The sequence below is a fragment of the Cebidichthys violaceus genome, unplaced genomic scaffold (assembly GCF_023349555.1).
Source record: "Cebidichthys violaceus isolate CVI_PGR_0920_01 unplaced genomic scaffold, fCebVio1.0.p SCAF_23, whole genome shotgun sequence".
Taxonomy (NCBI): Eukaryota; Metazoa; Chordata; class Actinopteri; order Perciformes; family Stichaeidae; genus Cebidichthys; species Cebidichthys violaceus.
In genome coordinates this window covers 4,440,574-4,456,208 of record NW_027176406.1, presented here as the reverse complement: position 1 = coordinate 4,456,208, position 15,635 = coordinate 4,440,574, and the positions used below count along the sequence as shown (strand labels likewise).

Below are 15,635 nucleotides of genomic sequence, written 5' to 3'. Positions count from 1 at the left end.
AAAGACTCAACACAATTTTTGCATTCCAAAACACATTTTGTGTAGTTTTGATATTCTTGGCTACAAAAATGATTGATTCTATTGGTAAAGTTATGAAAGTGTGCCATATTCATCTACATGTTGTTGTATTTTAAATGTTAGGACGCATACCAGAATTTGACAGACAATTTCACAATTTTGCAACAAGTTGTTATTTAGCTGAAGCAAAAAAACCCCAAAGAAGTCACAGATAGTATGTGTTTCACACTGAATCAAATTGTTAAACCATTTCCCAAATTTGGACTATTGTTCAGTTAAACAAAGCTGTTAAGTTGAATTATACATATTATTGTTCATCATTCATTATATAGCTCAGGTTTGTTGTGAGGTATATTTATTTCTATCCTTCGTATTTTCTATTTAATTTGCTTTTATTTTGTACCAAAAACTTCCATCTTTCGGTTTATTTACTGTTTTCAAATTTTTACTGGAGACCTGCAGGTGGACGGTCTGAGGATACAAACTCATGAAAGCTTGTCTGTATTAAGTTACCCGAATTACTTTTTAGGAGTCCTATCCAATGCACCATTAAAGGATGAATTTGTTTCAAAATGATGAAGAGGAGGAGTTAAACAACGGGTCGGCGGCACCAACCGGAAGCTGGACTGTGAGTTCCACAACGGCAACAGGTGAGACCATTAACGTTAATTAACGGTAATTAACGGTAACATTTCGACCCATATGAAGACGAAGTCAACGTTTAACCCAGTGAACATATTTTAATTGTAAGAAAACCATCTTTGTAAAGTTCTGTACGGCTAAGAGAGCTAGCTAACTAGATATGCTACCTAAGTTCCTAAGCTAACTATCTATTTATTTATCTAAATAACTTTATCTATCATTCTGATAATTAGCATAGGCTAGCTAACACTTAAACTTTAAGGTGTGTTGTGTTGTGAAGAGGAATTATTGATTGGTGAAAAATATAATCAGAATAGACTTTATATGCACATACAAGGACAGTTACATGTTCAACAACAATTTTCAGGAATAAACATAGAAGTAGACGTACAGCTAAAATCAAAGCTAACAAAGATAGGTACAACTAAACACAGGTACAGTGTTTATATAGAAAGCCACAATGATTAACAACATAAGATGTATATAAACAAGCAAAACTATTTGTGTAAAAGTACAGTAGTGCAAGGGTGCTGGAATAAATGCTGAATCGTTGATGTAATGCTTTATTTAAATAGGGTAAGTGGTTATGTACAGTTATTCATATGTATTTTAGTGTTATTCATCTCAAATCCTACATACTCGCCTATACATGCTACATATATTTTGTTGTTCATATATGTTACTGATACAAATTAAATATGTCCTGTTTCCTATTTCCCTTCTATGTTTGCTGTTAGTGTTTTGGACAAAACCTTCTGTTTGGTTATGATCCTCTAATTTAAGGGATCCTTATCAAACATGATTGTGTTTGTTAAAAAAATTAAATAAAAATCATAGATCCAGCATTGTTCAGTTTTTTCCTCTCTCCCTGTGAATGTGATGTTCTGTGTCTGAATTACTTTCCTATGTGTGACCACACTTATTCGCTCGCTTCTTTTTTGTTGTTTTCTTGTCTTATTTTTGTCTTCATCCCTCCCTTCAACCTCCTTTACTCCTCCATCTCTGCTTCTGCTTCACTTCCCATGACATCCCCCCCCCCCCGCCCCCGACCAAGCAACCACCGCTGTTTTCCCCTCTACTAGCTGTCTCACCGACAGCCTCCCGCTTTCCATCCATCCATCCATCCATCCATCTCTCCGTCTGTGGTGACAAACGAGATGTGGAAATATGAAAGACTGAGAGACAAATGAGAAGATGGAAGGTTGGAAGAAGAAGGACACATTCAATCAGAGAGAGGAAAAAGGAGGAGAGCGCTGTCTTCTCTCTCCCCTCTCCTCCTCCTCCCCCCGGCCCCTCTCTCTCGCTCTCTCCTCTCAGTGCGAGCATGTGTGTGTTGGTGTGTGCGCCTCCCGTCTCTCCCTGCTCCGCTGTTGTGTTCGCCGCCGCCACAGATGAGCTGGGAAGAGAAGGGAAAGCGGATGTATCTGGCCAGAGGAAAACGGGAGGAGTTTGGATCGGCATGCAAGACTAACCAGCGGCTCTGATCATCAACGGCTCGCCCTCTCTCTCTCTCTCTCTCTCTCTCTCTCTCTCTCTCTCTCTCTCTCTCTCTCTCTTTCTTTCACTCTCTTTCTCTCTCTCTCTCTCTCTCGCTCGCTCTCTCTTTCACACACACGCACAAACACACACACACGTGCACTCTCAGACTCACACACACTCGCGCCGGCTGGATGTCTTCGCGCTAGGCTGAACGAGAGAGGTGCTTAGGCTTGTCATTAGTTTGTGTGCACGGAAGAATCCAGAGAAGCCTGGACGTGTGTTTGTGTCAATTTGAGTGCATACTCGTGCATGAGTTACAGCGTGAGTGTGTGTGTGTGTGTGTGTGTGTGTGTGTGTGTGTGTGTTTTTGAATGGAGATGAGTCGGGATGTTAAATACACAGAGGCGGCTTTGATTGGCTTGCGGCTTAAGTGACTCTCACCTCTTGCCCCGGGTGTCACAGAGGACTTACCTCTGGGAATTTTTGTCAATGGAATCGAGCAGTCACAGAGGGCGACAGAGGATGGAGGCGAAGGGGAGGGTTGGGGGGGGGGTGGAGGCACTTTGGGATTTGGGTCGAGTGTGTGTTGTGTGTGTGTGTGTGTGTGTGTGTGTGTGTGTGTGTGTGTGTGTGTGTGTGTTGGGGGTGTAATAGGAGCCACAGGCAGGCTGGCAGCCACAGTAACTCTGAGCTCAAGGGAGTGATTGAGAGTGGAGGTGGAAAGGAGAGGGATGCCCCGAAGGGAGCATCTTTCTCCTCCGTCTCTGACACTCCGTAGTAGTTATTTGGGTTGTGGAGATCATGTCCTCCTTATGTATACTTCCTCTTCTTTGTCAGTTCTTTGCTTTAAAGTTATTTTTCTGTATTTTATCATGTTTTCTGTAAGAGCTGTCGCAGTGCTCTGATTTGCCTCATATCTTTTTACCTCTTCGTCTTTTACTCTTTGATGCCTGTACTTTCTGCCCATTTTCTTCTCTCTTTCTCTCTCTGGCTCCTCTCTTGCTTCATCAATATGCTCAATATGGTTATGGGGTGTACATTTGAGTCTTTTATTGGCATTCCCTCTCTCTGTGTGTGTGTGTGTGTGTGTGTGTGTGTGCAGGTGTGAGTGCACCAGGGGCTCCCCGGCTGAGGGGCTGGAGGGCTGATGATGGATCTGAAGGAGAGCTGTGGCAGTCAGGGTAGCCACGAGAGCTCCATCCTGCACCCCACCTCCTGGCAGGCCTTCGCTCACGCCAGCACGCTGCACGGCCTGCGCTTCATCTTCCCGTATGGTCAGCCCAGCGTGCGCCGTTTGCTCTGGGCCGCAGCTCTGCTGGCCTGCTTGGGACTGTTGGTCCTGGAGAGCGCCGAGCGCCTGGCCTACTTCCTGTCCTACCCCCACGTGACCAGCATGGACGCCGTGGTGTCATGCAGCCTGGTCTTCCCCGCCGTGACCATTTGCAACCTCAACGATTACCGCTTCAGCCGCCTGACGCGCAATGACCTGTACCACGCCGGGGAGCTGCTGGGCCTGCTGGACGTGCACCTGGCGATCCCCCAGCCGCACCTGGCCGAGCCCGACGTGCTGGCATTTCTGGAGGAGAAAGCCAACTTCACCGCCTACAGGCCCAAGGCGTTCAGCATGAAGGAGTTCATCGAGAGGGTCGGCCACGACCTCAAAGAGATGATGCTCTACTGCCGTTACCAAGGCCAAGAATGCAGCCACAGCGACTTCAAAACCGTGAGTCCATTCATGTCTTCTTTTAAATGTCAACTCTGCTGGGGTTAGAGCCTTTTTGCAGCATCCCAGCCCTCAGAGGGTTCTGCTTGGGAGGTGTTGAGTCTTGCAAGTTTCCAGAGATGGATGATTTTTGCCAGCAAAATGACTTGATGTATGCTGATAGCTGCTCTTTCCCTCCCACACTGCTACGCTGGGTTTCTCCTGCTGGGTTTTTCTCTTTCAGACTCAGGTCGGCTCTCAAGCTTTGTTCTGCAAAGACGTTTTCTGCTGTTGCCTTGTTGTTGTCCTCAGCCTTCACATAATAGCATTGTGCTTACTGGCATATACAGATCTGCAACAGGTCGTCAGCATTATTGTCACTGAAGGAAAGTAATTGGTTTGTCTCGGGCCATAGTGAATAGTAAATTCTCTCAAAGCTGTTCCTTCATTTCTCCAGCCAAGAAGTTAAAGGATGTTTGTGTACTTGCTGGTAATTGTTTGGTAATACAGGAGAGACAGAGAGACATGCAGCCAAAGTGTGCCATTATTCGGTTGGTTGCTTTTGGTGTTAATTTCTCCCTCAAATGTTGCTTATTTACTGATTCTGTATCAATATTGTGCTTGTAAAACCTGATGATATACAACCAGAGAGAGATTGTATTATGTTGGTGAAATTGATCTTAAGGCCTATATGTCGACGCAAATACTTTTTTGGCAGATCAAAGCGAGCAATTTCTGGCAAATTAAAACAGCATTGTGAACACCCACTTGTTGCATACTGACAGTTCCTCAGACTAGTGTTCTTTTCTCAGTTACATTCCTGATACAGATTTTAAGTTTGGAACTTGGAGCACTAGTATCTGATCAGTACTCAGTATTGAATGGAGGTATCGGAATTGACTCTTCATTAAGTCCCGCCCCTCGAACGTGGACTGGCCAATCGCAGCATAGCATCGGCCAGCTCTGACCGGGTCTATTATCTGGCTCTGCTCCATCGACTCTCATGCTATCATTTCAGATTTTCAGGCTGTTTTTGGGGGATTTTGGAAGCAAGTTTAACAAGAACTTTAGCAAGTTCTTGTTAAACGTTTTGTAATAGTTATACTGATAATAGAGAGATGCGTTTCTAAAATGTTACGTTTCTACGTAAAAACCTGTGGAGCTACGTTAGCACATCATTAACTAGCGTTAGCACTTCTGTGCTGACTGCAGACGGTTTGGTAAAAGCAATGGTCACCACAAACTAATGCTGCATTTGAATGCAACAAATTCATCCAATGAATGCAGCATTTGAATGAGCTTGCTGACGTTACCTGAATGGTCGTACGGTGCTCTGTGCTACTAAGCGTGGGAAGACAGAAAAGATTTGATAAAAGATGTCAGATACCGACTGCAACTAGACTTTAGTTTCATTATCGATTATTCTCCTAGTTCATTTTTTTGATTAATTGATTGATCGCTTGTTATAATAAATGTCAACAAACTTGACCAAAATGCCCATTGCAACTTGTCAGTGCCCAAGGGGATAACCTTAGTGTTTTGTCTGACCAGAGTTGATAACATTATGATATATGTCAAGAGAAACAGCAAATCCTGTCATTAGAGAAGCCGGGCCCTGATAATGTGTTGCATTTTTAACCATCTTTGCTTGAATAATTGGTCTGAGTTGGCAGACTTAACTTAGTTTCACTGCAAAGCAATGAGTGGAAACCAATGACTTCCTGGTACAATAGAAAAATACATTAAAATCTGCAGTCAGCTCTTTTGTTTTCCTTCAATTCCTTCGTTCTATGGAGTTCTAGCATACTGTATGCATCATGGGACGGCCTCACGTCATGGGCAGCTGCCTAACTAGCAGGCCGACTGTCTATTTAAAGCTCGTACACAGAGCCCAGCTGATACAAATCTGTATTAACGAGATGTTCTGTCTGTTTTGTCGGGTCTCAAAACTGACCAGCGAAGCATGCACAGCCACGGAGCCGCCTCTGGGATCCGATCTGCTTTGATGAGGTCTTCATTTTGTGGAGAGCGGAGACCGTTGTCGTCAGCAGGGCAGAGCAGCAGCGTTATAGCACCTTCGCTGTGTATAATCTGAGACATTAAAGCTTTACTTGTGGATTGATGTCTTCAAGGTTGATTGGAAAAACAACAACAGGGGAATCACATGTTGGCCGTGGTGATTTTTTTAGTCATGCTCTCGGACGGATGCTTAGCCTGGAGTTTTGATCCATATTGCAGCGAGCCTGCAGCCAAGCTACAAGTCCGACAGGAGAACATTTTCTTGATTTAATTCAGTTGAATCATTCGGGAGTGAATACAATGCTAGCTTGGCTCCGTCAGTGCCTCGCCACGCAGCCCAGCGAGCCTCTTTCTGACCGCCCTCAGTAACCGTCTTGCATGTTGTGTGATGCGCCTTTGACCTCGAGCTGGGTTCACAGATAATCATGTTGACAGAGCGGCTACTAGGAGGCACCGTCATCCTCTTTGCCCTCTGCCTGTTGCTGCTGCTGAGCTCCTCCTGACTTCTCCTCGCTCCCTCTCTCCTCTCTCTGTCACCGCAGAGACACACCTTCATGTCTCCGCCGCCTTCTGAGAGGAGAGAAAAAAACAACGAAAAAACAAAAGAGGCCACCAAAAATAGAAAAAACCACATGCATGAATGCACACAGACACATGCGTTCAGACAAACAGACACATCAAAATATATATGCATACATGAATGAGTACACACACACACACACACACACACACACACACACACAGAGGGACAACATTACTGTGACACTCCAGGGACCCGAGTCAGCGTTTGATTGACATTGTGATGAATGACCGTAGGGAGGATTGTGGGAGTCAGTGTGATGTGACTGATGGAACTGGAGCAGAGTGCTGTACAAAAGGGAAGCGGCAGCATAGGTGTGCACTTTTCCACCTATATGCATGTATTATGTGCGGCCGTTGGATAGTTTGTAGCTTTTTGTTTTTTTTCAAACGCGCAGACTGCTAATGGCTGCCAAAAAGGAGAGCATAACTCGAGCAGCATGCAGCATCCTTCTGGTGATCTGTACAAAAGCCTGTCCAGTCGGCCATGTGTTTCTTTCAATATGGATGCTTCGTGCTCAGAGTACAGCTCTGACCCAGTTAGTACAGTACAGCCCACCTGTCCACCTGTTTAAACTTGCTTTTGTGTAGGTTTATTTCTTTAATTTATTTATATTCTATGGTGTTTTATTCTTTCTGTGTCGGGTGCTGTATTTCATTCTCTTGAAAGGTACTTCATAATTTGGTAAGTTAGTTACTTACTTACCAGTAAGGTGTGACTGTGTATCAGTGAGACATTTTTACAAACCTGCTGAAGGGAAAATATCCAGAAAATCAAATGTAATTTTATCGTTTGTCTGTCGCTTAAGGCTTAATAAGTTAAATCATATCATGATGATATTCAATTATCATTTTTACCAAATTCTAATGTACAAATTAATAATCCTAAAAAAGAACAACTAACAAGCTGAGTTATGGAGGCCTAGAGTCTAAATCCAGCAAGAAATTGCACAACAGAAATCGCAATTATATGTTTGAGGTATTTACAACATTTACATTTTCAGCTGTGGAATGACCAGCTCAGTATATAGCATCATCACACATTTGAGGATTGAGAAATACTAAAAAAATAAATATTTTTGCAAGTTTAGCATGAAGAAATGTCACATTTTTGCCTTTGTGTGTTTACATTATTGCAAGCAGTTGACATAACTTATTCAAATATAAAAACTCTAAAGTCCTACACACTTTTGATTTACACCCCTATCATCTATCATCATCTATTAACTGAATTGATCATGACCTGGTCTGGGTGCCTTATCACTTACGCTAAATATTTTCTCTGTGATAAACATTATGATTTGTTTCACATCACCCAGCTTTAAGAAGGTGTAATGTTGTCAGAGGACGTTGATCACGTATACGTGATTTAGCGGACTTCACCGTGCCCGCGTTTCTTTTGTCGTGTATTACTACAACCGAGATTAAATGCTGATTGATCACACTGACAAGACACATCAGTGTCTGCCAGAGTGAATCAGCTCAGTGTGTCTGACCTGCACCCACTGCATGCTACAGTTAAATATATTTATATATATCCACATCACACTCTCAGCCTTAATGTGAAGCCCGATAGCAGCCAGACTCTGAGCTCTGTATCACACAGACACTAATTAGCCACTCATCTTTTCCTCTGACCAGAGCCTTGTTGAAAATGGCTCCGCAGATATAATGATGCTGGCTGTTTACAGCAACAGTAATTAGCCATTAAACACAACCTGTGGCCTTAGCACTCCACTGTCTGATTATTGCAAGGCTTCATTCTCCTCGCTCTCACCAGCAGAGCGGAACAAGACTACTGTCACTCACCCATCGTGGGAGGATGGTTTGCTTTCTAATCCGTCCTCCCCCTCCTCCTGCTCCTCTGACCGCTACTACTGCATTTCTATCACTTTCAGATTCCATTTTCTCAACATTTGAAAAGCCAATGCATCACATTAGGTTTTAGAGGATGTACTGTATTAATCACTAACGTGGCATTACCATGGCATTTTGCATTCCCGGCAGGCGACGTGTCTGAGTCTCTCTTTTTTAAAGGGCATGTAAAAGCACCGCTGCCACCCACCAGCACGCCTCTCTAAAGGGCCCGGAGAGGCAGCAGCAACCTGTGCTGCTTAACCAGCTCGGAAGAGAAGCTGGAGTGCAGCCACAGACGGAGAGAGTGCAGTGTGGATGGTGCTTATGTGATAGACACTGCAGCTGTCTGCAGTGGTGGTTAGTGCTAGGCTGATGTTGTAGTGTGTGTTGTTGTGAGGCTTAAATGAGCAGCAATTTCCCCATCAAGGGTTTTCCTCACCCTCACAACAACTGATTCTGATTTGGGGCAGTACTGGAGATTATTGGCTTAGTGATTTAATGAAATGATTAATTTGGTTGGCATGTTGGAACAGAGTAATGCGTTTGTTTTTTCTGTCCAACAGGAAGAAAAAAACCCATGATTCCATTCATCTATTTCCAGAGCTTTATGCGCTTCAGTGAAGTGCTTCATGAAAAAGATGCACAAATGTCAAACGGTCTTGCAGACTTGACTCCTGTGTGAGCTAACAGTGTACACACTGCAGAAAAAAGCTTTTACTTTTGCCCTGACCTGAGCTTTACATGAAGTGTAGGGAGGGACTAAGCGGCAAAAGCACAAGCCAATCAATACAGAGCTCCTCTTCCTCTTCGTCAAACTAGGACAGTATTAATGTAGCAGACAACATGGTGGCCTTGTGGTAATGGCTCCTGTGTTGTGTTGACATAAGAAACATGTTCAATCTCACTTGAATTATCTTAAACACAAAGCATGTTAGGACTGAATGAATGTTTACCTTTTTATATATATTGTGTAAGATCATTTATAACATATTTTGAGTAGTGTTTTTTCGTTGGGCCCTCTGCAGTCTACCCAGTGATTAGATTGAAGAGGTTTAACCTGTGATTTGTCTGTCCATAGTATATTCAGCTGATATTCCAACAGTGCTAACCCTGAACTCTAACCTTCTATTTCTATTGTGAGGTTTTAAGAGGAGCTTTGCTTCAACAACTTACCTGTTAATATTCCAGCTTGTTATAGGCATTATTGTGTATTATTGTGTATTTGTGTTTAAGTCGGCAGACATTTTGATGCCAAGCTTCCAGTTTACTTTACCGATGACTGATGATTTCTTTTATTCTTATTGAACTGTTGCTCTGAGGGATCTTTGTCACTTTCTGCACTTTCAGCTGTTCGTTTAGGTTTCTGTTGCAAACCCTTCATAAAATACCATCAATTTGTGAAAAGGACTTTCTACAACTTAAAAAGCATGAAAGAGCATTCAAAAAACTAGAATGGCCATTTGGCTTTAAGAAATCAAGCTTTTGTGGCGGACAATGCCAGACTTTTGAATGGCAGTGTATGTTTCACAGCTAAATAGCTTTAGCATGGGCTATAATATAGTATGTCAGATAGTGTTAATGGAAAGATAAGCATTAGTATGGATCTGTTGTAGCAGGAGAAACTATGCACAGCATTTAGACAGTTTCTGTATGCTCAGCATGAACACAATGTCAAGTTCAAACGCAGTTCGACCAGGAGCCACACTTTAGAGGTGTGGTTCACTTTCAAAGTGCAGCAGAAGTGGACATAAAATGACCCTTTTTGCTGGAATGCGTTAAATAATTTTGTGTGCCGTTAACAGAGGTCCGTGGGATTGAACTGTAGTTTGGAAATGAATAAATGGACTTTATATAGTCACTACGAATCAATCAAAAATGGCTGATCTTGTAGTTCAGCTTTAGACATCCCTAATATATATTGTTAGATAATTATGTTTCATTTTCTGGTGTAGTTATTCACCCGGTGGTCTTTTAAGCAGGACATAAAATGAGAGGTTTATGGCAGAGAGCTGTGTCAGTGGCTCAGGAGAGGAGACGTCGGGACATGAAGTCATGGTTTGATGTTGCATTCACACCTGCAAAGAGAGAAGAGGAAGCAGGAAGAGAAGAGAGGAGTGTGGCCTATTACTTCATCATGGCCCCAGGAGGAGGAGGAGATGCAAGTGTGTGTGTGTGTGTGTGTGTGTGTGTCTGCGTGTGCATTAATGTGCTGGTGGGTATATATTCACGTGTCTGTTGGGTTGTGTTGTAACGTGCTGTCACATGTAGTCAGTCTGGGTTTGTTCTGCGTGTGTATGTGTTGCTTTTGGCATCAGTAGTTAGCTTCCAGACACACCGCGTCTTGCATGGTAATGATGATTTTATGCTTTATTGATCTGCTTAGGAAATCCTCTTTTTATTTACTTCCCTCTTCAGACAGTAAGGTCAGCATCCTGGGGCAGAATGAAAAAACACTGCCTTAATATAAGCTGATAAGCCGATTTGAAGTATTGTTACATTTAAAAATGTAACCAACAGTTGTTTTCGTGGTGTCAACTAAGCACTTATTTTTATTGATGGGGTGTTGTACCTGGGTTCTGGCGTTACATTTGTATGGAGTGTGAGAGCTTATTGGCTACGTCAGGATCCTCGATAAGCTGCCTGAACAGAAGAGCTTACTCAACATCTAACTGCTCAAACCTGAACTGGTGTTGAGAAAAAAAAAAAAGTCCCACGACCACCTTAAACAGACTGACGGACTCTTTTAGACTCTTTCTCTTTTTAATCTCTGAAAGCTGCCCAGGAGAGTCACCTGAGAGATGTGTGCTCTGGGCCTCACGGGTCCATTTGCTGAAGTAAAGAGATTTAGGGGGCTTTGATGGAAAGTGATCTCTGTTTAAACGGATACCTTGATATGTTGAGTTGGAGTGTCTTTACTTTTATCCTCTAAGCACATGTGGCACACATGGGAGTGTTGGTAAGGACTTGTTGAATCAGATTAACTCACGAACCGTTTTATTTTGTTTCAGTCAGTTAATCAAACCGTACATTCCCAGACATGTTGGCTGCTTCACATTGTTGACACAGTTTAGAGGTTGCTTTTCTGCAATGCTCTCTTGTTGGAAAAATGCAGAGAATATCTGAAGAGGTTGCTATAATTTGCATTACCAATGGGACTTTTCAGTCTGCTGAGATACCAGACTCAAACTTTAAATGTCAAGCTATGTCTTGAACAGCTCCACCTGCCAGCACCGTTGCCCTCCCTGTCTCCAGGTCCGACTGCTGGAAAGACTCTCACATCGGTGTCAGGACGATGTGCGCTCTTTTTGTCAAAGTGATGCTTGTGTGCAGGACAGCATGATTTGAAATCACAGACATTGGCCCCATGAGGCCAAAGTTGGATTGATTTTCTGTCTCGGCTATTTGTGTTTGACCGGAGACTTTCTTTTTATTGTATGTTAGGCCGTCATTGTAGGATAAGAAAAGACTAAAGGCATGATAAATGGGTTTCAACAGTCAGCTGAGTTCATCACATACAGTTGCTGATTAATTGATTATGACTTAAAAAAAATGATAGTATAAATATTACACATTAATCTGGTGCTCATAATCTCAAATCCTCATGATTGCTAATGCTTCTCTCTGTGTGATGGTTCTGTATTGGGTCACTGTTTCATAGCACATTTGCTATAACAACTTAAAGTTATAAAATTATAATATGTCAGTGTTGTGTTATTAGGTTTTTCTGCTACTCTGCTCCTAAAACTGGATGTTTACTGCTGTTTAAAAAAATACATTTTGTTGTTCAGTGACCCAGTAATGTGACAGCTGCACTGTGGAGGAAACAAAGCAAAGCTTGCATGAACAACAGTGTGCTTCATGTTTGTTTGTGTAATCACAAACAGCTGAGTGAATGGACCTTACACCCCTGACCTCCAGATGAACAGTCTGCAAAAAACCACAGACCAGCTACATAAACCTTGTTACCATGGGGACACCAGAGACAAACAACCCAGAAAACACAAGGTGACGGCATACGCAGTGCGCAGCATGTCCCCATTTCCTCACTTAGTTTAGCTTGCGATGGCACTGACTTTGAAGCGTCTGCCTGATGAAATGCTCTTCTTCATGGCAAGAAACACAAAATCCTTGGATAACAGACTGATTTCAGATGGTGTTTGATATGCTGGCTGGCATAAATCTGAACTTCTAACCTTCCTTTATATTAGGCCAGCATGCGCTTCTGTGGATTCACCACACTTATCCTTTGAGAGCTCATTTGGGTGAATATTTTATCAAGTCTAATCCTTTCTTATAACTCTAAGGATGTCTTTTTTCCAAGCGTGAAACTTCCATTTGATAGAAAACATCTTTCAGTAAATCAGTAACATAGAAACACTGGCCAAAGTGCAAACAAATGTGTCTCACTTTCAACTGTTGTCGCCTGGTCCTTTCCTTCTTTCTACCTCTATCAGTCTAATAATATCTTGCTAAGTTTATTTCAGTCCTACCGTCTTTACTTTGCCTCCTCGGCATTCACACTCAGTTCTGTTTTGGCAGTTGCCACCTCGCTCTCCCTCCCCATTCAATATTTAACGAGCGGTTGCTCGGATGTCCACGGATCTGGATCCAAACTCCCGTTCCTGAGATCCCGCGTGCAGCACCGTAGGGCGACTAGTGCCATTAGTAACTGTCTCCATCGTGTCACACTACAACAACACTTCCCGTACCGCTGGCGGTGATACCGGCTGGTGTTTCTGACGAGATGAGTGCATCCCTGTGAAGCCGACGTGCCAGCTCGTTGTCAGCATCAGCCGTGACGCGGGAAGGTCGGTGGTCGTAGCTTTAGACTTGTTGTTAATGTGTAGCGACAGCAGGCGAGCAGCAGAGGCAGTGTTTGATCTGGTATCTACATGGACATTCGCTCAGTGTGAGGGCGGGCTCAGCTCAGTGTGGATGTGTGTGTTGATGTTACAGCAGGCTGGAAGAAGAGCGTTACACCCAAAGAGGTGGCGTCTCACGCCTGGCTAACATAATAAGGGCAGGATGAGAGGAGCAGATGGAGAGTCATTGAAAGTCTGTGTGGTTGTTTGTGTGACACAGTGAGTGCAGTGAGTGAGTTTGTGGAAGTTCTGTTGGCAATATAGGCACTGAATAGTAGTCAGTGACGTGAAGGAAGGCTGCTTCGGTTAGATAACATTAAAAATGACCCTTTTAATTTAGTCTAAGGTGACGTCTTCATCAGTCCAAAACCCAAAGATATTGGTGTTACTGTCATATATGACAAAGAAAACAGTTAATGGTCACATTTCAGCAGCGGAAACCAGTGTAATTCTCAGACTACCCGCAAAAGGTGAAATGCAGCCCTAAATATGCAGCGAAGCAATAGCATGTATTTAGATATTTGAATACATATATAAAAATTAGGTAATGTGTATACAATTGGCGCAACAAGTGTACCCTTTCTATGCAATGGAGCCAAATAGTCCGATTCACAAAGAACAGTGCTAAAAGCCACACTCAGTCAAAATGAAATTATTATTATTATTCATAGAGTTGGTGGTAACTGAAGCGCCGTCACAGCAGACTTTCCAGTGATCTTGGCAGCAGTGATTTTAGACATGCTCCCTTCAAACTCATTTATTTTGGGATGCAGTGAGCTGATGCAATGACCGTTGTGTCATGAAAAATAAGTGGAAAAAAATCTCTGCTACATATCATTTTCGAAAATACATTAGAGAAAAAAAACGAGAAAAAAATATAGTGAAAAATAAGGTTATCATGTTAACGGATAAAAAAATATATATTTCTTCCCTCTCCAAAAAAAAAAAAAAGACAAAGTGCATTCGGCTGCAAAACATAATGGACGTGTTGGCGCTGTGACATCATTAGCCCAACATCTTCTGTGAATGGGAACTTGAGACACGACAGATGTTGCGGAGTTCAGGAGGCTTTCAGCAGCTGCAATCCACTCTTTGTGAATTCGCCCCCCCCACTGTTTGAATTACTGAAGGTTGCCAGAGTCAGTTCATCATGTACCTTAATTACCGTTTCCTCTTGTTTTGGATTCATCAGTACCCCTATGACTTTGCCTTGTGAAGCTTAATGAGGCTTCGCTGTGCACCAAGAGTCTTTTTTAACATCTGAGACCTCATGTAACTTTAGCCTTGAGGCCTAATTGATGTGCAGAGTGAGCTTTGTGAAATTCAAAGCATTAACTCAGATACCACAGTCCATCTAGCTGCAGAAAATAAAAGGGCAGAGAACACACAATGACAACTCGGATTCTTTTTTGCAGGTTATGATTGCTGGTCCAGAAGTGATGGTCATAATATTCACACAAACCTCTTGATCGTTCCAAATTATAGTTTGTAATTTGCTCAAAGCCGCAGTCTCAACAGGAAGGAGATATGTTTTAATTAGACTTCTTATGAAAATAATTCCCTTGTTCTTTTCACGGTAAGACCTCCTTAACTGTTTCCCGAATAAGATCATTTTGTATTTATTGTTACCGAACAGTTCCAGGAAAAATTAGACTTGCATGAATGTTCAGTCAAGATCTTATTGCTGGCCTTTCACTGCAACTGGTTCACACATAATTTAAAGTAATTGCTGCTTGGAAAAAACATACTCATTCCCATTAGGGCCCAAATGGTCCTTAATGATGACTGCAATGTAGCAAGTAAATATTCCTATGTCACTAATAGGGACAGGCATTTCAGGCAAAAATACTATCCGATATTCACTAGGAACACACACACACACACACACACACACACACACACACACACACACACACACACACACACACACAGACACACACACATGCGCCTAAATCAGCTAAATCACTGACAAGAGCCAAACTGCACCTGCCACACATGTTTTACCACGATGTGACTACAGGCCGCTGGTAAAAACAAGGGATATTTTCTGAAAATGGTAAAATCATGAAATATCCCCAGTAAATAAAAGCAGTAACAGCTTACTCTGAAAAATGTGTTGTGTTCATGTAAACAATTCTTTTCCCCACCACATACGCTCTCTGCAGTGAACTCTCGGATGGTTTGACACCAAATCTGTGCAAATTAGTTTCTCATTAAACCTGATCAGCTTTACTGACACTTAGCGTATGACCCATCAGAAGGAGGAGGAGGAGGAGGAGGAGGAAGACAGGGCCAACACCCATCACACTAACAAAGGAAAGCTCACACCTGACACGAGTGCACACAGAAGTTGGGATGCTGTGTTCTCAGGTGTGTGATCCTGTTTAATGTGTTCAGTTATTTTGTGGTTGAAAAAAAAAAAACACTTTCTTTTTGTCTCATTTGTGCAGGTTTAGTGGCCGCAAACGTCGCACAAT

At 42.7% G+C, this 15,635-nt stretch overlaps 1 protein-coding gene across 2 annotated transcripts in view; it reads left to right on the top strand.

Annotated features, from left to right (window-relative positions):
* Positions 1–623: 623 nt before the first annotated feature.
* The window catches only part of asic2 (acid-sensing (proton-gated) ion channel 2), a 293,170-nt gene continuing 278,158 nt past the window's right edge, over positions 624–15,635 (top strand). Inside the window, exons 1-2 of one of the 2 annotated variants that reach the window (XM_068718376.1) lie at positions 624–668; positions 3,242–3,862. In XM_068718376.1, the coding sequence (XP_068574477.1) occupies positions 3,287–3,862 (576 nt within the window). In that variant the 5' untranslated portion in view covers positions 624–668; positions 3,242–3,286. Of the gene's footprint in view, positions 669–1,977; positions 2,360–3,241; positions 3,863–15,635 lie in introns of those variants that run through there. The other variant, XM_068718375.1, reaches the window with a different exon arrangement.